We start from the raw sequence: 21,274 nt of genomic DNA, 5'->3' as shown, positions 1-21,274 counted from the left end.
TTCATTACTTTGATAGATTCTTCCTTTGTTCAGCTTTATATTATCTTCTCTCCTTGAAATATTCAACTGTTTACCTTTTCTATTGATCACCTGTACCTCAGACTAAATGGCAACACTTTACTTTCCATCCTCTTTTAGCCACAATTTGAGCTTTTGCATCAACAACTACTGAAATGACAACTGCACATTTAGGAGAAAAGTTGAAAGTTACTCTTGAACCCTTGCAAATTGCACAGTATGTGTTGAATGTTTCTCTTCATAATTTGCTTTCAGATTGGTACTGACATTCCAAACTCTGATGATCTGAAACCCAAAAGCATTGCCTTTATAGATTTGAACTTTATATTTTGTAGCTGTCAGTGGTCAGCCTACAAAACTAAAATACTAAAGTAAGGACCAGATGCAAAACATTTTCAAGATATTGAATTTTGGGGTATTTAGAACAGGATTGTTGATTTTTTATTATGATTTTAAGCTCTAAAACATCACCAACAAGATAACAGAACATATTAAAGTCCTTCCTTGGACATTGATTAAACAAATGAAAATGTATTTGGTAACTGCATCAATAACAATCTCTTTGTGCATTAAAATGGCTTAGATGTAACTACAGTGTTGCTTACTCTAGAATGTGAGGATCCATAAAATCCTTTCTACACTTTTACACTTACTGTACGACTCTGCTCAAACTGTAAAGTTATTTTGCATATTGAGGCAATTCTGCCATCCTGGTTTGAACTGCAAACCAATTCTGAAGAAGTGGATGAGAGTGGCTCTTAGGTTTGTTGTTTGTATGAAGCTGAGTGAAACTATTTGTGAGACCGTCATGCTGTGTGACTACTTATTTTGCTCCTTTAGTGTCTCCCAACATATAAGAAAACAGCATATGGACATCTTAAAAAACAGCACATATGTGCCTCTTCAACAAATGAATGCCCATCAAATAAACCAAGCATTATGCCAATTAAGCTAACATTCTAATCTTTCATTTATTTACTAAGGCTTGCTGCTGAAATTGAAAGCTACAGATCACATCAGCATCAGTACAACTTTGTGGGATGCCTGATCGCTTGTCCTGCATGTCAGAAAAATGGTCACAAGTGATGAAGACATGATTGATGGACAGCACTGTGCCAGCATGGCTTAGCAACAGGAAGCAAAAGAAATGGCCAAATGTCAAAGTCAGGTCAGTCAAAACACAAGAGTGAAAACTAAATGAAAATATGGAGAAAAGTAAAACTGGACTTACCTATACAAAATCATAGAAGACTCATTAGCAAACATGATTAGCACCAGGATATGGGAATATTACATATTACACATGCTATATCACACATGTGCAAATCTGGTGAGGACTTGTCCACCCTTACCTCTGCAGATGGGTCGATCATCACTCCAGCCTACGTAGCTGTCTGTTACTCTGAGACAGCTGATGCTCTTTGAGCCCTGCAGTTCATAGCCCTCATCACAGGAAAAATGCACTGTAGCTCCTCGCCTGCAGTTAGATTGCATACAGGGGAAACACATCAGCACCACAATCCTTCCCTGGAAAAGTCACTATTTCACAGAGGGTTGCAGAAGAGGTTAGAATAACAAGAAAATGTTTACTGGGACAAAAAAAAAAAAAAGTTTTCTTTGCCTTACTGGCTATGATTTCCAAAAAATGCTGCATTGTGGGAGACGGATGTTACCCATTTGTCTGTGTTACAGCTGACCACTGATAGAGACAATGGTTCTGACAGGAGCAAAACTCCATAATCCCACCGGTGATACCACTATCTCACAGGGGAAGCCTATTAGTGTGCAGTGGCTCAAATAGCAAGGTGTTTCTTTTGGTGCACAAATTTCTCCATCTGGTTTGCTTGCAGGGGCTTTATGGGGCATGACACGGGGTAATTTAAACATCCACTTTTCAAAATGCATTCCCTCATGTGGGGACAACACCCAAGCGTGCCCACAGCAGCTCACTGTTGATTCAAACTTCTTAAACTGTGTGAAGTTAAAATCCTACCACAGAGAACTAGGAGATCAGAATACATTTGGGATGGATTTAAATGTAAAAAAAAAATAAACAAACAAACAAACAGAAAACTATTTCCATTTTGTCATAATCCTGATGTTGCGCCATTCATTAATAAATGTAGGTGGTTCCATTATAATTCCATTACATTTAATTTTACTAAAAAACTAAAGAGAAAAAAAATGGAATAACTGACTTCCAAGAGACACTGGAAGTAGAAAAGATTAAGACTCACGTTTTATCACAAGACAAATGAAATGACCACAAAATATTACAATAAAATTTTAACAGTGAACTGTCACAGAACACTTTCATACCTCTTTCACAAGATAATTAGGCCCTGACAATTAAACTGGAAAAAGGCTTCTGTTGAAGATTGAAGTTACTTATTAGAAGAACTAAAGGAATCCATACAAATGCATACTATATAGCTCAAGTCAATGTATCTAGGATATGGAAAATAGGGTCAACAAAGGATTTTAGGAACTGGATGAGCTTTCAGTTCTACCATGGTATTTTGTGAATCAGCCTATGATTGTTCAGGACTCCTAACCTATTCAGCTGCAGATGCCAGTGAATTAAATCTTCACTTGTTCTTACCTGAAGTCAGAGCCTTTTCTTTTTCCTCGATCCGGAATCCCAGGATCTGGGCACATGTTGTGTCCCTGAGCTACACCCATCTGCGACACTAAGGGATAAAAGACAAAGGGAGAAAAACATTAAAGGACACACACACACACATCATGCATATAAAAAAATCATAGATCCTCAGTCATATGTATAATTTTCCTAACCAATATGTTGACCATTAAATATGAAAAGTAAATCAATTAAATTAAAATGAGATACGACAGGCAAAAAAAAGTGTGTTTGGTCTATTATAGTTCTCATATTCTGAGCATATTCTTAGACCAAGCTTTGCATTTTTATTCATGTCTATACTATAAAAAGGTCTATAGTGAGGGGTTTGTTCATATATTAGTCAGAGATTGATTTATAACATTTTATTCCCAAAAAAGAGTTTAAAAAGGTATCACAAATCCCCGCTGTAAAAGCATAATACTCTAAATTGTCAACAAAATGAAAACAATCTGGCCTGAACCAATGTGTCACCCAAAGTTCAGATTTTGGTTCCTGAAATTAATGCAAATGAGGGTTTTTTTTTTGATAAATCCTATCTCATTTGCATATTCAAACATAACATTTCAGAAAACTATAAACACAAAACAATTATTGTCTTATTGCAAGTAATCAACTGGGGAGTTTCTTGATGATATTCACCATTTAAAATTTTTTACCTTATCCACCTGCAGTGTCTCATCTTAAACCTAATTATTACAAGCTTGTTTATTTTATTTCTGATTACGTTCTCTTCTGGTGATGAGTTGCAACTTTATCATTACAGAACAAATTTAAAGGTAAACAGATTGGTGAGTGGAATTGAACAGGTTGCAACAGCTGCCTGAGCCTTTTGTTGTTGGTACAAGAAAAGTGCTTGACATTTGCGCTGCACTCACATTTCGTGAATCAAGTCCAGCAGCACAGATCTTGACGTGTTTAACATTATCAAGTACATGTTGTCCAAGTGCACATTCTTGGTGGCGCTCTGTTAAATCATGTCACTTGGTGCAGAGGCAATAGATAACTAAATAACAATAATGTAGTTTGTCTTATCCACGCAATACAATTTATTGAACCCGATATTTGATGCAAACATTGGAACATACAATTTTAAGGATTTCAGTGGTTAGAAATGACAGCTCTGTCATTTTAAAAGGGCTGCAATTTATCAAATCAAAGTAATTATTGCCTCAAATATGAAGAAATAAAGTGTGACCAACCTGAAAATCACAGACATTTCAGCATGATGAGGTCCTTAAGTAGACTTTCAAGGATTTAATTATTTAAAATGAAAAAAGAAAACATTGTCTCAGAAATGGCCGACAGATGGCTAGAGGTGGGCTCCTCAGAGATCACCTTTTTGTGTGGACAAACCAAAAAAAAAAAATCTGAGAAACTGACTTTATTATTTTAACTCCAGACAAGATTTTCCATAAAGATCTTGGCTTTTCAAATAAAGCAAAATGTAATGTGGCGTGTGATGTAAAAAAAAAAAAAAAAGCAATAGATCAATGGAAATTATAGAGGAACTACAATCTCACTGTCATATGCCTCTGCCATCAAGTCAAGCTGTAGTTTATATCCATGTCTGTCCAGTCTTACATATGTGGAAAGGATTTTGAAGTCTCTTAACTTGACTTAGAGAGAAAAAAAAAGTCACATTCCCTCTGTGTGTTCATATGCCTTGATTCTGTGGCAGTCATGACAGTAAACAGTTGATCAAATATTGATGCTGCTGCAAAGGAGCAACACATTCAAAAAGCTGACAACACACATCTTCAGACCCGCAGCAAAGAAGATGTAAACAATAACCACAGTTTTAGAGTAGCCATCCAAGATCAGGGTCACAGATTCAGTATCTGACCACATAAAATGTGAAATATGCTCAGAATTTCCACCTCTGTTCCTGAGCTGAAATGGCAATGAATAATCGCTAGAAAAGTTCTTTCTTTCAGAACATTATGATGCCAAAGTGGAGTTGAACACTGTCCTTGTGGTTATGAGATATCAATACTCCATGATTTATGTCTCATAACCACAAGGACAAACACTTGTATGAAACGTTGTCATTATCAGTGTACAAAACAGTGCTTTGTGAAATAACTTTGCTCTTGGATCACCCAATTCTCATCAATTCATCCTTGAATTCTGGCAAATATTTATTTAAATCTGAAGAAATTTCTTTCAGGCATTCCTGAAAAATGGGACGGACAGACAACCTAAAAGCATGTCTCTTGCCAATGGCGGAAAACTATTTGTGACTGACAGAAGGGTTAAAAACAAAGAGAAACTCAAAAGTTTGTATAATAAGTAGTACATTGCCTGAAGGCAGTATTGCAATCATTACTTCAAAGCACCTGTGTTTTTGTGTGTGTGTGTTTTTGGTTTTTTTGTTTCTCAACAGGTTGCTCTTAATGCCGGAAACATCTATCTCTTTGTGGCACTCTGTTTGAGTGACTCATAGCTGTAATGGTGTTACTGTTACGAATGTTCGAATAAAGTTGAAAGGGATAATGAACAGCGAACTCAGAGGATGAGCAAGGACAAGGGCAAGAAGATACGGTGAAAAGAGACCAATGCAATTACTGCTGTCCATTTGCTATTACAAGTGCATCTCCAGAGCAGAATGGGTGTCCTTTGCAACTGCATGACAGTCTTTGACAGTCGACAGTTACCCTTTTCACTGGCCAAGGAATAGAGGAAAAAATAAAAACCTGACTTTGAAGAGCAGGTGAGACAGACGAAACAGTGAAAAGGACTGCCTGGCATCTTCAAGAGCCAGACACACAAGTTGTGGAGACAGTAAGGTTGCTTTTCACATAAAAAAAAGAGAGCAAAGAAAAAAAAGAAATTTGCATACAAATTCAATGTGTCAAGTGTTTTGTTTTTGTTTTCTTGTACAAATCACTAAAGAGTTTACAATCCCGTTTATTCCATGGTCACTTGTCAATAAATCGGCAAACAGCTGACACAAGAAAAAAAAAGCAATTTGGACGATGAATGGGTCTATGTCAAGTTTATGATACACAACACCACAAGAAACTGATTTGAGATGATGAAGCAATACTTAAGGTACCACTGCTAAATAGAATAATTAGCTATGGATTATAGAAATGGCTAAAAAATAGCAAAACTCACGAGAATTTCAGTAAAACATTTCAAAAAGGCATGAGGGCCTTATGAAAATTAATTATGTCACTGGCAACGGTATGGTAGCCTGAACCACTGTGTAAGTATTTTCACTAGCATTGGGCTTCTGACAGCAATGATTAGCTAGTATACAAATTAAAAACTGGCCAATGAAAACAGAAAGATAGGCAGATACTATAAAATTAACAAGGTACATATTGACAAGTCACAGGGAAAATCAAAAGTTATGTCAGAAGAGCAGACTTCACCAGAGTGTAGAGAAAAATGGAGAGGAAAGAAAAAGTTTAGGCCAATTTGAGATGACAAAACATTGCTCCTCACTCCTCTTTCCAGGACATATGAGGCTCGGTAACTCCTGAGGCTACTTCTGTGGAGACAACAGGTCACAGAAATAATTTGTCAGCCTTCTCAGCAAGCATCAGAGAGGCACCAAATTTTTCTGTTCCACAGTGTTACATATAACGTGTCACAAGACTTCTACTTCAAAAAAATAGATGGTGTATAAAAACGTTTAACAGAAGGTATTTATTACGCACAAAAGGTTATGCATTTAAAAGCTAACTAGTATAATAATGAGTGCATATTTTTGACCTAGCTTCAGTTCATGCACCATACATAGCAGTTGCCAAGCTTCTGGCCTGAGCTTACGTAAATAAAAAACTTTTGTATCTAGACACAGATGAAATGATTGTCATTGTGTCCACAGATACGCAAATATTAAACTTGAGAGATTCACCATTTGTGGATCATCTGGACCTTTATAATGCTTGTTCAGGAGTTTTATGGCATTTGCAACTTATGCAACCCCATCTTCATTTGACTTTATAGGGGGGGAAAACAAAAAACAAAAACAGGACAGGACAGCCCTCGATTTCCTTGTCTGCTCCGTCAAGCCAAACACAGCTGAATATCATCTCATACCTTATGGATAAGACCTCAAGTTGTATCAGGTGGCAGCGTAGGTGAATTTCTAATTAGTTTCAGTCAGACACTGACACAGGAGGGTAGTGAAAATTTACATCTTTTCACCCTTTCTGTAGCACTTAATTACAGATTTAAAAACTGAGTTTGAATGAGTGGAGCTCGGTGCCGTTAATTAAGTTGAAGGCAGTTAGGCAATCCATTGATGCCTGCCCTCAGACTTGTCAGGCTTGCAAGGCTGTGCTTTGTTCCCGCTTTCAATGGCGGGGCGGAGGCATAAAACTCCCTCAGCATCTCATTCAGGAAATCAGTGCAGTAAGACTGCAGTATCTGTGATGTTGTTGCCTTTTTGTTCCAGAAAATTCATTTCCAATTTGAAGAGATTTCTCTTTGTTTTTACCCAAGTTACATGCTTACCAAAAAAGTGAAATAAAATCGTAATTCTATTGTAGAGTTCCTTGTATGAAATAGCGGTGACCGTACATGCAATTTCTCAAGCAGCAAAACACTGTTTTTTTTCTGAATATAGTGCAGAATTAGAGAGGCACTCCATTTTAAAATTCTATGTACAGGTAGCTCTAATCTCATGCTTGTGCATTCAAGACTTTCAAGAGGTAAATTAATCTCTTGATAATAACCCATTGGCACTGAATAAGTTGTCTTCGTGTGTATATTTGTACAAAAAAAAAGTTTCAAACTCACACACTGATATCTTGTGGTGGTTGTCTTTGCTCGGCAACATCTTTACCCCCGGGACTTAAGTTCAGTCATCTTCTTTCACTGTGGAGACAACATGGCAGAGAGGGATGAGATGGTAGAAAGTGCAATGATGACACCACAAATCCACCAGTGGATTAATGCGTGCAGCCAGCAATACATATATATCGGATATTTTATACCATATACCACTGCTCACAGCAATTATGTTCACATCAGTTTTGACAAAAGTATTGTAAAGCTAACTGTTTAAAAAAAAGTGTTTAAAAATTATCAGTACAGTAAAGAATACTATGATTTTTGATCAATAAACTCAACTTTGACTTCAAGTGAGCAACAACATTCCATTACTTTTATGGTAAACCTTAAAAGTCATATGTTTGTTTTTGCTAAGGAAAGATTTCGACAATGTGTAATTTCCCTGCTATCATTCTGGAATGAAGGTTCCTGATTTTTTTTTTTTTAAACCCATTAATATGACTAGGAGACAGTGAATATCAGGAGCAAAACCACTCATGTCTATACAATAAAAAGCTGAAGTTTAAATCATGAAGTTTGGTAATAATTGCAGCAAAAGTTTTTTTTCCCCCCTTTCTATTTTTTTTTTTTTTTTTTTTAGAAGTTATCACTGCAAGTAAGAGTCTCATTTAAATGCATATTTATTCACCAATTTCCAAAACACCATCAGCATTATCTGTGCTCCCCTTCACATTCATCCTATTAAATTACTTTGACGGTTCCCGACAATAGAACTTTACTTGTTTTGCAAATGTGTTTTCATCCTTTCCTCTGTTTCAGCTGCATTTTAATTCAAAGCTAACTGAGTCATATGTCAAAAAGTCTGTTATTATGAACAGAGTCTGGAAGAGAAATTACAATAAAAAAAGTTTCTTCTTAGTTTTGTGAACCTGATTACAAAAGGATAAAAAGGCTATTGGCATCTTCCTAGTAATAGAGCTGAGCTATTAGTCACAGGGTTTGATGAGGTGTGGCTGCTTCTTGTGGTGTGTAAAATAAAAGACAACAGGAAGAGGAAAAGTGCACAGAGATATTCAGTCACTCATCATTCTAAGAAGCTACTGCAGTGAAAATCAGGGGAACGGCCGTCATTAGAATGGTCACTATGGCGTGGGGGGTGACAGAATTGTTTAATCTAATTAAAGTATTAGTCCTTCCCTTTCTCTCTGATCTTCTTAACATATTTAATCCAACACTGAACCTGTAATCCAACAGGCTCACTCCCATCTTTTTACATATTCTTCATTCATCTCTCTCTTCTGTCCTGTTCTCTCTCTTCATTCTCTCTCCGCATTGTCTCTGAAATTTCCAGCAGATGGCTAGAGGCGGGGTCCTCAGAGATCACCTTTTTGTGAGGACAAACTAAATCCATTTTCTCTACTCATCCCTTCTCTGAGCCTGACGCTCTGAACCTCTAGAGTAATGGGACAGAAATGGGTCCATGGGACAAAGAGGATTTTGTGTGTCACCATGTATGCGTTTGTGCAATCATGTTTGCACTCTCATAATGATCCTGCATTCTGTTTCTCGGACAACGATCACACATATTCTGTCAAAATTGTGGAAATAATGTGTGCTGCTATTCCCACATTCAAAACTGGAAAAAAAAATCTTACAAAGGCAGATGATGCCCACATGCACAAGAAACGGGTGACAGTTATCACTCTAGTTTGCCTGTCTGTTAGTTTTGTCTGCTCTGAGGAAAGTATAGAAGAGTTTATTCAACATGGGAGTGCAGCTAAATTCTGACTGTGACACTAGAGTATCATTTCATTGAGAATCTAATACTCTAAATATGATGATCCATCCTTAGGGTGGACCATGAATTGTTTAAGTCCAATATCATAACTGTCTGGACATTCCCCAATACCTATTTACAAACTGAACATATAGCACCCCAAAAGAGATGGGGAATACGATGGCATGATTCTAAAAGACCTGCCTATCTTACCTTGGTACTGGGCGCTGAAACCTTCTCAGTTTATGGTTGCCATCAGAGGTAAAGTGCAGTCGAAGCCCAGTTCTTGCTGCTAATAATGTGGTGAGGGAAGGTTGGGGCCAGTGAACCTGTAGACAAAAATAGAGAGAAGAGTGCCATAAGACTGTTACCATACTACCATACAGATTGTAAACAGGCAATGGTTAGCATATCCTGTATGCCTGTAAATTAATTCTTGACCCGGCCCCTAACCCTGTTATCCGTTTTGTCCATTTTCCAATTGTGCACAAAAATCGGAAAAAAAGATTCGTTATCCGTTTTTTCGTTTGGGTCTGGAAACAAATATTGAAAAAAAAACGAGTCGTTATTTTGTTTTTTGTTTTTGGTTTTATTTTGAAAAACGAATGAACGAATGATACACAGCTTTAAGCATGTACCAAGATCTGCAACATATGTGTTGTCAATTTCACACTTCTTAGTACATGAAATCTGTTTCAGATATTTGCACTACCATCTTTGTATATTTTGCTCAAGCTGTCATGCCACTGGTCATTAACCATGTGTGCAAATTGTAGCCGTGTTAGGTACAAATAAAATAGTGTTACTTTTAAAACCGACAACTCAATAAGGAAAGTATGATTTTACTTTGCTGACATGTTTCGACTGCATACTTTCCTTATTGAGTAAGAAACGACAAAATTGACATAATCCAACGTGTTAGGTACAGTACAGTAGATTATAATGCATGCATTACAACAACTGGTGCACACACAATTCCTCATCAATACTTTAGCTAAGGATTTTGGGAGAATAAATATTCTTGAAACCAATTCCTCCTACGTTATCTGCCACTGCAAAAAAGTCGCTCTGCTTGTGCCTCTGTTTTGTGGCATGAAGCATTTAGTCAATCCATCATATTTCCAATAAAGTCAAGCCCAATGGCAGAAAATATATTTAGAGGCTTGCAGAACCTGCCAGTCTTCCTGGTGATTGTCTTGTTTGTTTATGGTAATTATACTAATGTATCAAAATTAATGTGGCCATGACTTGGAGGTGTTAAAACGCTACACCTTTTAGAGCTATTAAAGGGAGGGCCTGGTACTTAAGGGGAGCTGTAATTTTAACAACTCTTAACCAAACCGTGGCACAATAAAAAATGGGAACAGGAAAGACCAGCACTGACATTTGTAGAGAAAACACACTCCTTTTATTGCTTTGGAAAAGCAATAGTGAATTAAATTTCACAAACACTTATAGTGCCTCCTGATCTGTATGCTAATGAGGGCTGTTGCTTACTGGGCACTTCTTCAGTTGTTAAAGCCAAAGTCATTTGGGGACACATCACACTGTGTCTTGAGACACACTAGCACAATCATGCACAGTCTCCTAAACACACATACAGTATCTGCACCAATATAACGAGGCATACATTTGAACAAGCGTCTGCATAAATTCCAGTTCCCCAACTGTAAATTACATTTCCCCAACTGTGTCCACCTCGTCTCACCAACCTAGATATATGCTTGGAGTAGATACACTAAAAGGTACACCTCCACCCAGTCATCGTTAATACCCATAGAGAAGACGGCATTGGAGTAAAAGCAGAGAGAGGGCAAAGTCAAAGTTTTGATTGAATACTTAAATAAAACAAAGAAAAAAAAACAGGCAAAGAGAAAAGTAGCATATTTGCAAACTAATAACACTTCTTCTGTGAATGCAAAACCACCTCTGTGTACTGATGCAGCAAAAAAAGGATAAAACTTGATAATTATAGCTTCCAATAAAAAAAAAAAAGTCAAGAAAGCAAGATTAAGTCTATCGATGGTGTTTAGTGAAGATGCATTATTGACTGCACAATAGAATTTTCTTTGAATCTGTCACAACCATGTAGCTTTCTGGATGCAAGCAGGAGTAGCATGTATTTTTTCGATGAAGATGGCTCCCTCATGGTTTAAAATGTAAACTTTTGCTGCAGTGGGGCCACAGCTGCACTGTACATTAGCTCCACCTATTAGTCGAGCTGAATACAACTCACCTTGAGGATTGCAAGGACAGACAGAAAACCAAGTGGAAAAGGTGTTTTAAAGAGTTTTGGGCAGCAAGCACGACAAACCAAGAGGGAGAAAAGAGAGATGGCATACCAAAATGTCAGTGATTTCACTTTTTTAGCGAATATGACACAGTGTGTTTTTTTTGTTGTTGTTTTTTCTGCCATGTATACTTTCAACATGGAACTGTTATGGCCTCCATTACCCAACTTGTAAGTCAGTGATGACATTGTCCTTGGTTAAGAGACTTCCTTGAAGGGAGCTTCCCTAATGAAACAATTATGTCCAGGTGTGTGTGATCACATAGTGCATGTATCGTGTGCTGTGGACTCCAAAAAGTCATATTCTCAAACAATGCTGTCAAATGCAGCAGCATCGCCATACATTTAAGCTGATATTTTGCAAAAAACTTGGGTATCATTTGTGTTTTACGACTCAGAATCAGATTGGGATTCAGCTTATCAATCCTAGGTTTTAGCAATTTTTGAGTCCAGTTATTTGAGGGGCGGGTGATTTGTGCTGGTACAAGTAGCAGAATTGCTACTGTTCAAGCAATTCTGCAAAAGCTTAGCTGCAATAATTCACTGAAAATAATGTACTCAGACTTTATTAAGACAGTCACAAAATTAGGAGGCAGGAGGACACAGATGCATTCAATTAGCATGACTAATGGCACAGAAGGTGTTTGCAGTACACTGTTTGTATTCAAAATTTTAACTTGTTCATGATTCCTTTGGAATCAAATTTTTGAAAACAGATCTAGGTTAGAACCATTCCCCAATGTCAAACCTTACACTACCAGTCAGAAGTTCAGACACACCTTCTCATTCAATGCTTTTTATTTATTTGTATTATTTTCAAAATTGCAGATTAATACTGAAGATTAACTTTTTTTTGGCTTACAACACAATTCCATATGTATACTTTTAAAGTTTTGATGTCTTCGGTTACAACAACAATATACCCACTTAGTTCAACCTCTGCTGCATGACAAACACCATTTTGCTGCTTCTTATAATATAGAGATTGCTTACTTCCCATGCACAAATTATATTAACCCTGGAAATAAAACCCTTACACCAAGTTTTTAAAGCAGGAAAATCAAACAAGTTTAATTTTTTAAAAATCTTTACCTGCCTCTTTATATATATGCTGCTCAAGCAATCAACTGATATCGTGACATGAAGCTCTGCTTAATGCAACCCATTGTACTTTCCTTTACTGAACAATCAATAACTACCCTTGACTTACAGCCGTTTATCTAAAGTATAATGGATGGGTAAATGAAGTAAATCAAGCACATGATACGCAGGAAATGCTCAAAATCAATTCAATCGCGTACACATTCCATCTTTATGGGCATAATTAAGTTGTTTAGCTGACTGTAAAATAATTTTTCTTATCTTCCAGTGTGGCCTAAAGTCTGCGTGGCATAATCCAAATGAAGCATGAACGTGAACCATGTCATATGGCACTGTCCCTGATATACAACGGCAAGTTCAAGGCTGATAAAGACAGTCTGCATGCCTCAAGGGATGTTTTATCTCTTAAGAGAAGGTAAAAGATAAAGCACTGAGGAGGCTCCTGTAGCGTCTGGCACATGTACGTTTGGAACAGCACTATCAAGTGAAGTGGGCACCAAATCACCTCTATCTCTTAGTATAGAAACATTCTGGGTAGTAAATCTCACACCAGCGAATTACAGCATATGATCCCTGACTTCCACAAAGGCCTCTGAACAACAGTACCAGGATTTTAATGCAAACTGTTCTCTTGCAAGGTTGTGGCTGCACCTTTCACCACAGGGACATCCTGCCTTTGGATTAAAGTGCAATCTGATTCAGACTCAACTTGCAGGAATCCACATCAGTAAAGAATGACTTTGGATTCTTCTGTCTATTGAAACAGGATAAAGAACTTATCAATTAGACAGTTAGCAAATATGGCATTAGGAGTGAGCAGATTATAGTGCAGATTATAGCAGGGATTATAATTGTGGCCTGATGTTACATCTGTCTCTCTTTCCTGGCTCCTTGTTTGTGCAAAACCTTAAAGTTTCAGAGTGAAAGTGAGTATAGGGAGCAACAGAAAAAGTCCTGAACAGCCTGATGGAGGTCTCCTGAAGGGTAATGTGGCTACTTCTATTGTTCCTTTTCACCTCACCCTCTCACTCTCTCTCTCTCTCTGTCTGGCTGGCCGTATTAGATTTTATGCGGAATTGTCTTGAGAGTGCAGGACTAAATAAGTTTCCATTTCCAGTTCCCAAAGCTCCTCAGTCTGAGTCAGACTTTTGATGACTGTCCAAGAAATGTATTCTCGGCAAGGCAAGGTGATAGAGGAAGCCAGTGGGGGTACGTAGGGTACTTAACTTTGGGGACTGAGCAGTGAACCAAACACTGAAAAAAAAGAGCTTTTGGAAAAAAACTGAGTTTTGATGCAGCTCCTTGACTACCTTTCACATGCTTTCCTCACTTTGCACGTTATCAACAATCAAAAATAGCCTGAAATGGTATAATGGTAAGTCTTTTAAACAACCAAGTTCTGGGTATCTGAAATCAGATGTACAAATCCCTGTTGCTTTGGCTTGTCTTCTCACTATTACATTATGATTGAGGGTCTTAGGAATATGCAAGAGCGGTCAAATCCAATTACATAACACTAGCACAGAGGTACTTTCCATACTGATGGGATGTGACTGATTAAATTGTTAATGTCTTTCAGGATTTTGAACAAAGGTCATTGTCACCATGCAATTCAGCAACCTTTCCCAGTGGAATGGGTCTTTCATCTACTTTAGATTCATTGTTTCATGTCATCTGTTTTCTGTTCAAGGGGCAGGGTGTCAAATTACTATATGCATAATCAGTAAGGGGCGGAGTTTACGTTTCAAAGGTCACTCGCGCCACATTAGGATCAAATGCTTTAAAGCACCTTTCAGCGCAGGAATTTGTTGTGATATAGCATCTGATGGCTGTATTTGTGTAGGGGTGTTTGCATGTGTGTGGTAGGGAGAGGGCAGATTCTCGGCGAAGAACGTTCCCATTAATTGCAGCTACTTAGGCAGATCAATCAGAACGCTGCTCAGTATGCGGGTCCTGGTGCTTACGGCAGACCAGGGGTCACAGTGACTTTAAAGCCAAAACTTCCAGCATTTTAATGAGGCTGTGTGAATTAAAGCTCAGGCAAGCTTATCCAGATGTACACACAGACACACATGCGCACACCACCGCTAGCAACTAGTCACGGTCACAAACATGTGTGCAGATCTTAATAAATTCTCTCTCTCGCCCTCTCTCCATTGCTTCCTCTAACACACACACACACACACACACACTTACACACATGTGCCACATCCTTCTGAGGTAAAACTAATCAGTGTGGAAGACCCTTAAGTCCAGAATGGCGGTATTAAAGCTCTGGCAGTGGAGCTGTGGCTGTGACCTTCAGATGTAGCTGAGACCAAACATACACTGGGGGTTTAAATGAACCAGTCCTGCTCCAAACAACATAGAATCCTCAACACAATTCATTAATTTCTTCAAACAACAACCACCCAGGCAGTAAACAACATCAACCTTACACTATAAGTTAAGACCAAAGTATAAAGAAAGGCCTTCAGGGCAGTTATGTCTCATGAGTGTGTGCTGCACTAAAATGAAGCTCTAAGTGAAAAAAAGCTAGTGCAGGCGCTGTTAAAACCTCGACTGACCAAGTCAGTGAAGTTGCAGACCTATCAGAGCCAACATACCTACTCTACCCATAGACTCCCTGGTCCAGCAGAGCCAATATGTCTACTATTCTTCCTCTCTCAGTCCTCATGTATTATTCATGGGGAGACCTCTGGCCTCATCAGAAAGTCTTGTTAAATCTTCTGAGGGATTACTTTCTTCCTTCCCACAACTAATTTTCTGCCCTCAAACAACATACAATATGGACACTGATTGAAAGAAATTTCCTTTTGGGCAGAACACTGCACTGGACCTTCAGCTTTGCTCCCTTTGGCTTAGTCTATTTTTTAAACATCACTTGAAGTCTATTTGAAAACTTCCTACAAATTCACGTCCGTGGTAAGGAATTTTATCAGTGGAAATACAGATGATGTCAGAATATACCTTAGGGATAACTGTATGGCTATGGCTACCATTTACCAAATATCTTGCAGTTTATTAACAGTTGACAAATGTGCATTTTAATCTAGACTAAGATCTCCCTTTCAAAGACGGGGATAAAATGAGGGCAGTAGTTCTCTGAGGGCATATTCTTCCAGTTTTAATACCAATGCAAATTAAAACTAACCTGACAGGACACTCTGCCATGCTGTTTTATTTTATTTATCAAAGAGAAATGTATAGTAGCCACAGAAGCACAAGTCTAAGTCCAGTCAAGAAAATGTGAACTGATTTTCCCACCAAGGGCATGACAGTCACATTAAACAATATGAAATGTTTATCAGGGACATCAGCATAGTCTGGGTCATGGCAAAGAACAACTAATCAGGAGAAACAGGTTCAAGTGAAGTCAGAGAAATGACAAGTGAAAGTGTTTTTTTTTTTTGTTTTGTTATCTTTTTTGGTTTCTGTTTCCTGTAGTTCACTTGGTCTACAGAAATGACTGCTTACATTTACAACATTAATATAGCAGCATTGCTTATGTGAGAGTGACCAGGATTAGTATGTTCAAACTGTGTCACTGACCAGCACCTTACAGACTGAATCTCTGGCTAAAATGCAACCTAAACTTAACCCATTGTTTAAACTGATGCCTTCTATGATACCTGGATTTTGTGTTGTCTATATTTACAGATGTGCAATATCATCTAAAAGTGAAATGATTCAAAACTGCATAACCTTATGCCTTATTCTTAAGTTGATAAGTAGAGTATTTCTTCTCATGGACAATCATAAACAAATATTTTAGAAAGCTTAAGTGAAAAATACAGGCCCTAGACTGAAAAGCTCGATGCAAAAGAGGAACACACTAGTGATCGCTGACATGCAAATTAGAATTTCCAAGGAACCTAATTGCATGAAAATTGTTATAAAGTGACTTGTGAACACATGAAGACCTGTTTTTTTTTTTTTTTTTAATTATTGTTTGTGACCTATAGGCATGCATCATGGCTCCACATGAAAAACATGCATTAAAAAAATATGTTAGATTTTAAAGAAAAGAGTATGGGTTTATTGAAGATCCGCAAAAATTCAGGTAAAAAAAAACCCAAAAACCCCCCAAAAAACAACAGTACCACCATTCAGATTTGCAGTGGATGTCCTTCTAAAATGATGCCACAGACAGTGCACTATTTACACAATCTAGCCCTGTAAAACAAATGGGCACGTGCCTCACACTTTTCACAAGCGTCAACAGTGGAAATCATAGTTTCTGCATCAGTGCAGACAACGAAACAGAGACTGAACAAAGTGTGGATGGTGTCCAAAAAACAAAAAAAACAAAAACAAAAAAAATCCTTTCTAGCTCTTTGGCACAAAACTGCAAGATGAAATCTAATTAAAGAATGTAAAAGGAAGCCTGGTATTATGGGGTATATTGGGAGCATAATCTTTGGTTCGATGACACCAAAATAAATTTGTTGAGATTACATGGAATCCACCACGTCTGGTGTAAATCTGGCCAGGACTGCCTCAGTGAATACATAGTCCTGACAGTGAAGTATCCAACATGGGAGTGTGGCAATATAGCACTGTGTGAGGCAGAAGGTGAACCTAAATGCCGAATGACAAGTTGATTGCCAGTCTGCAGAAGGTTGGTTAAAAAGAAATATTCAAGCATAATATGGATCCAAAGTACACTGCCAAAATTACACAAGAGGCTCAGAAGAGGACAAATAAATAAATAAAGTACTATGACCTGACCCAGTGCGTCTCAAAAAACAAAAGCCCACAAAAGAAAAGAGTGACCCCATTAATTCATCCAACAAGGCCAATTTTGGGTCTTTCAGTATAAAAATAAAATAATCGGCTTCTTGCAGCATTGACCTTTTCATTGCTTAAAAATGTGAGAATAACTTTTTGAGATATTTTTGCAACAGTCAAAAAGGTACAGAGTCAAGAAGATAAAATAAAGACAAATATATATAAATTCAAATCATGCAAGTAAAATTGTAGTGCCACTTGTTCCACAATTGATCCCAACATCAGTGTGATTTATTACTCTTGCTCTGAAAGTCAAGGTGGAGGTAGACAAAGTCACAAAGAGCTATTGGATGGAGTGTGGAACAGTGCTGATGAGCAAACCATGCAGAGCGTAATGACTTAGATTATTGAATGTTTGACAAAATGACCCACAAAAGCACAAATTGCTCATTTGACTAAAATGAAGCCAAAGACAAATACAGACACTGTTAAAGTGGTAGCTCGTTTATCAGTTTCCTTCCATTTTGTTTGCTTCTGTCAAACCCAGCTGATACGACACCTATACCATTATCAAGACACAAATGCACACATATATACACCATCAATCAAATCACACTGCTCAAAACAATATGTGTGCACTTCTCAACTGGCACTATCGTCTGCGGGCAGCATTGGATCTGCGGTTAAAGAGAGAAAAACAAATGAGTTTTCAAGGTCACTCTTAAAAACAGCGGTGGTAATTGAGCTCTCCCTGTAGATCTATCAAACACAACAATAAACAAATGCCAATAGCATCCCAGGGCCGATTACAGGGACATCATCCTTCTCTGCTGCAAGAGGCTTGAGGAGATATAGAAAAAGAAAAACAGCAAACATCATAATATGACTGGAAAAAAAAAAGTCTGCTAAACAGAAAGTCATGCTCTGTGAAGTGTACAAAAACAAAGCGTAAAAATGACAGGCTGGGGTCCTAGAGGACAGTGAAATTGTCATCATACTGATTTTTTTTTTTTTTTAAACTGTGACAACATTAAGAACTGAAGATCCAATATCAGATGGACAGCCAGTTTGTGATGGACATTTATGCTATAATGCTGGACAACTACTCTTCTCCTCTCTCCTACCTATCCCTCCCCTTCACTCGTTGTTTTCCCCCGTGGCCTGTGCATATGAAATGTTAGTTTTTCAAAGTGAGTCTCAGATGACGCAGTATGTGAGGAGACAGGTGAAACCATGCTAATGATATTGAACCTGGCAACGCTGTCAAATCCCCCAAACGCAGTCGGCACATTGCATTCCCCTGATACCACAGCATCCTGAAATAACTACACTGTTAGGTTAGTAGAAACACTTCCCAAGGATTTTGTGGGCATATATGCTTGTATTTATACGTACATGTGTGTGATTAAATGCACTTGATGTATCTGCCTGTGTTTATTATACCAGAGGACATATTTAGCATCAGATACTTGACCAAGTTAACTATCATTCATGCACTATAAATATTAAAGAATCTCTTCTTGTTTTTGCCTGGAAAATCCAGACTGACTTTATTTATGTATTAATATCAATACAAATAAAGGCAGTCTGGCATTGTGATGATAGGAGACGATTTCAAAAAGGAGGGGCTAACGAATGCATCTTGAACGAGAAAGAACCAATCAGCGTAACACGGATGTGACGCACAAACAAATCGACCTTGTAGTCCATGTAGTCCAAACAGCAATGGCATGCAGCTGAGAAAGCGTCGCGGTGAATGATTACTGCCGTTTTTGTCACAAAAAACAGCGAATACATGGGGTACTCTCAAGTACAACACTTATTTTTGAAAAGGCTACGCAACAAAAGACTCCTTCCGAACAATTAGCGGTGTTAGGAATAACTTTAAATCGGAGCCAAACCAAGTCGGTGCGTATGTGTAAAAGTTGCTTAAATTTACTCACATTTGGAACGGGATTTTCCTCTGTACAACCAATGCCAAGAAGCCGAAAGTAACGAGCCATCCACTGCCTCCTCATCGTCGGAAACGTCAAGTGAAAAGAGGCAACGACTAACGCCATCCAAAACGCCAAGAGACTACAAAAAGATTCGCTTTGGCCCCCCTCCTCCTCCTCCGGCATCATCTTCGAGGCGCTGAAGATGACGCAGCATTAACTCCCGCCTCCTGTACTATGATTGGTCGTACCAAACTGTCCCGGGAGGGAAACGCGATTCAATTCGCCCAATGTCAAACTGACTCTCCTGTATCTCCTAACATGGAGATAGAAGATTATATGGAGATTCAGTTTGGATTTTCCAAGCTACTCTTGTTTAGGGGTAAAGCTTAACAAAATTTGATTTATCTGGAAATGTTTCAATTTAATACTATTATTTTATTCAGTATTTTCTGTAGGGTCCCAAACTACCTACAGTTTATTGATGTTGATCACACTACTCCACTAATAACAGAAATTACGTGTTCAATTCTACTGATATATCTTACTTTATCGTGTTGATGTACTACTACCACTGTATTATACACAAATTACCACTGTTGGTTTCAGTAAATAATAAATATATGGATCTTTTTTATGATTATTTTTGGGGTTCATGTGGTTATTAAATGCATGCACGATTTAACAGCAACCTATTAGTAACAGCAACTTACTGGTATTCATAAAACTAAATGGCATATAAACCTATGTTGCTATGCAATCTGCTCCTGTGCACTTTTTTATAATGAAGGCACTGAAAGTGCAGAGTCAGAATTCTTGCCTTAAAACAATAAGCCCCAAGGCTCCCACGTATTATATGGTAGTGCAGTACATACAGACATAAAGGCTGACATCGAGTATAAAGTAAGCTAATTAACTACAAGTGGGAAAAATAAAGAAACGTAATAATGTCAATTAAAGTCTATCTATGTTTATTTTGAAGGGTTACTTGTAAGAAATTCAAAGGTTAGAAATGCCCCAAGTCTTCTTTACATTTCAATGTGACTTGCATTCTTATCATTATTATTACTACTATTATTATTATTGTGTGATACCTTTGTTGTTGTTTTCACTAAATACTGCATGCTAATCCTTACACAAGTCTGCTTGAATAAGCAGATAATGTGTGTAAGAAAATAGACTTGGGGAGGATTAATGATAGGGAGACATTTTTACCACACAGCGTGCTCAGAAAGAAAGAAAGAAAAAAAACATCCACCATGTCTTTACTTGTACATCATTTTTGGAATCAGTGACTACTACCCACATACTGCTTTACTCTAAATCACCCACTCCAGTATACAACTGATACTTTAGCTCTTAAATCTTCTGCAATGTTCTCCTTATCTTTTACTATTGTTAGTGATCAGTGTTTCCTTACTCTCTTTTCCCACTGCACTACTTATTCTGGCAGCTTTGCAGGTGGACTCTGAAGAGGCTCGTACAAGAGAGAAAAGAGGACTAAAACTAAGTTATGTACACAACTCTTACTTGTCCATAGCACCAACATGGATCCATTGCTGTCTTTGTCAAGTACATTTTTTGTGCTTGCATCTGTATCAGCTCTTATGAGAAGACACTGTCTTCACAATATCACATACTCAGACCACTTCCAAACAAAAAGCAACACATGCGGCAATTAATGTGACTTTCGTTGGTAGAAGGTGATGTCTCTAAACGACACTTTGATAGATGTTGAACTATGTGTATGATATTTTCTTGGAGAACTATTTGATTCACATTTGTGCCTTGCAACTTACACAAGCTATCTTCTTCAAAAACATTAGGAAACTACCTGCTGCTTTTAAACTGGGAGAGGACTCTATTTGATGTAAGTCTCATGATCCCTCTTAGCATTATTGTTGCTTCTGTACTGTACTAATGCTGTTATTTACAAACATGGTAAATATATAAATATGCTTCTGCTATGGGTTTGTATTTGCAATTGCAGACAGCTACAAAAGTAATTAAAATAAAATAATTCAAACAATTCA

The 21,274-nt window shown here is 37.7% G+C and overlaps 1 protein-coding gene across 1 annotated transcript in view; it reads right to left on the bottom strand.

The window, feature by feature from the left end:
- The window catches only part of csmd2 (CUB and Sushi multiple domains 2), a 251,381-nt gene that overhangs the window by 125,486 nt on the left and 104,621 nt on the right, over positions 1-21,274 (bottom strand). Inside the window, 9 exon segments of the mRNA XM_051955076.1 lie at positions 1,371-1,495; positions 2,621-2,708; positions 7,415-7,459; positions 7,462-7,486; positions 7,748-7,752; positions 9,399-9,420; positions 9,422-9,463; positions 9,465-9,485; positions 9,487-9,514. Of these exon segments, the coding sequence (XP_051811036.1) occupies positions 1,371-1,495; positions 2,621-2,708; positions 7,415-7,459; positions 7,462-7,486; positions 7,748-7,752; positions 9,399-9,420; positions 9,422-9,463; positions 9,465-9,485; positions 9,487-9,514 (401 nt within the window).

Source organism: Acanthochromis polyacanthus, chromosome 11, assembly GCF_021347895.1.
Source record: "Acanthochromis polyacanthus isolate Apoly-LR-REF ecotype Palm Island chromosome 11, KAUST_Apoly_ChrSc, whole genome shotgun sequence".
NCBI lineage: Eukaryota > Metazoa > Chordata > Actinopteri > Pomacentridae > Acanthochromis > Acanthochromis polyacanthus.
The sequence above is the reverse complement of the archived record's forward strand: the minus strand, read 5'-3'. Positions and strand labels throughout refer to the sequence as shown.